The sequence below is a fragment of the Geospiza fortis genome, unplaced genomic scaffold (genome assembly GCF_000277835.1).
Source record: "Geospiza fortis unplaced genomic scaffold, GeoFor_1.0 scaffold5, whole genome shotgun sequence".
NCBI lineage: Eukaryota > Metazoa > Chordata > Aves > Passeriformes > Thraupidae > Geospiza > Geospiza fortis.
Genome location: NW_005054421.1, coordinates 147,687 through 149,171, shown reverse-complemented (window position 1 = coordinate 149,171; position 1,485 = coordinate 147,687). Strand labels below are relative to the sequence as shown.

The following is a 1,485-nucleotide window of genomic DNA, read 5'->3' as shown; positions in this document are numbered from 1 at the left end:
CTGAAATTTCCCACTCCATCCCCCTCTGCTTCATATAGGGCTCAGAGCTCTCCCAGATTTCTCGTATGGGCAGCAGTCCAGAACATCGCTGCTGAATTACATTTTTTAAAATAGTGATGAAAAAGTCACAGCAAAAGCCTCTAAAAATTACTCCTGAGGACTGGCATTATTATATTTTACTGTAGAAAAATTACAGAGCAAGAAGATTAACAGCATTTTTAACTTAAAAGATTTTGCTGTTAAAATCTTAAACAACCTAGTATGTTACAGCACAGGGAGAAACTCCTCAACAGAAATCTGTTCAAAGAGACAAAATGACAGTAGGACCAGCAGGCACACATATGATCACCCCCTCTGCCAGATGACAGGCTGTGCTCAATATCTTCAGAAATTTGAAAGGCCAGAATGCTGCACCAGCAACAAAGTTTGCTTTAAATAAAACACCTCGAGCTTCCAGCAGTAATCAGAATGATGTCCTTCTTAAAATGCCTCCTTCACTGCACTTAAAAACACTACTCATTGAATTTTAATTAATTTAAAAGCTTTATGACATTCAAAATGGAAAGGTGGACTCACATAAAAAGCCAGATACTCTAAACCCAGTGGATTTGCAGCTCTTCAAGAAACGTGGGCAAAGCATTTGCCTACCTTAGATTTACTGTGAGATTAGATTTACTAGGGAGCCCTGCATGTGCAGGAAAATGCAAGGTTGAAGTGTAGGCCAAGGCACTACTTTTTAAGTGTCCCTATTACCTCCAAAGTACTCTAAAGGTAATGCATGTAGACAGGCAGTATAAATTTCACTTCTGAAATATTTACAGATGTGCCTATAATCTATAAGACCCACTTGAAGACAGAACACAGTCATGAAAACATAGAATTCTGGCTTGTCTGTGAAGCTCATGAGAAGATAAAATCACAGAGGAAAAGGATTTCCATGGCCAGGAAGATCTTTACGAGTTACATCCAACCCCAGGCTCCCAACGAGGTGACTACAAGATCACGAGCTCTTTATTTCACAAAAATGCCTGAAGTGTCACACAGCCGACCAACAAGAAATGCCTAGTTCCTCTTGCACCAAAGGGAGTGAAAACTTGTATCCATCCTCCCCTCAAACTCTTTTCCACGCAGAATTTTAATATTTGAATCTACATCTCATCTGCAGGCAAATCTTTCAACTACATCCACCAAGAACACAAGCAAAATGCACAACTCAGATAAGAACCAAATTAATGGATCTCTTTTTTCTTTTTTAACATCAGATCCAGAGGCCATTGATATCACTTCACTATATTTTGGATTATCCCATTGCTACATCTATCTATATCTATCTATATCTCAGTCTGGTCTCTGCAAGAGTAAATATAACTGAGCAAAGTAAAAACTCTGCCCAGTGCTGTCCCCTTTGCGAAATGGGTGAAAAGAAAGATTCCAAGATACATTACTTTTTCTTTTTTTTCTTTTCTTTTCTTTTTTTTTTTTTTT

At 38.2% G+C, this 1,485-nt stretch overlaps 1 protein-coding gene across 1 annotated transcript in view; it reads left to right on the top strand.

The window, feature by feature from the left end:
* Nucleotides 1-1,485, top strand: part of RGS13 (regulator of G protein signaling 13) — a 6,908-nt gene that overhangs the window by 3,066 nt on the left and 2,357 nt on the right. Inside the window, 1 exon segment of the mRNA XM_005426694.3 lies at nucleotides 822-988. Coding sequence (XP_005426751.3) covers nucleotides 822-988 — 167 coding nt within the window.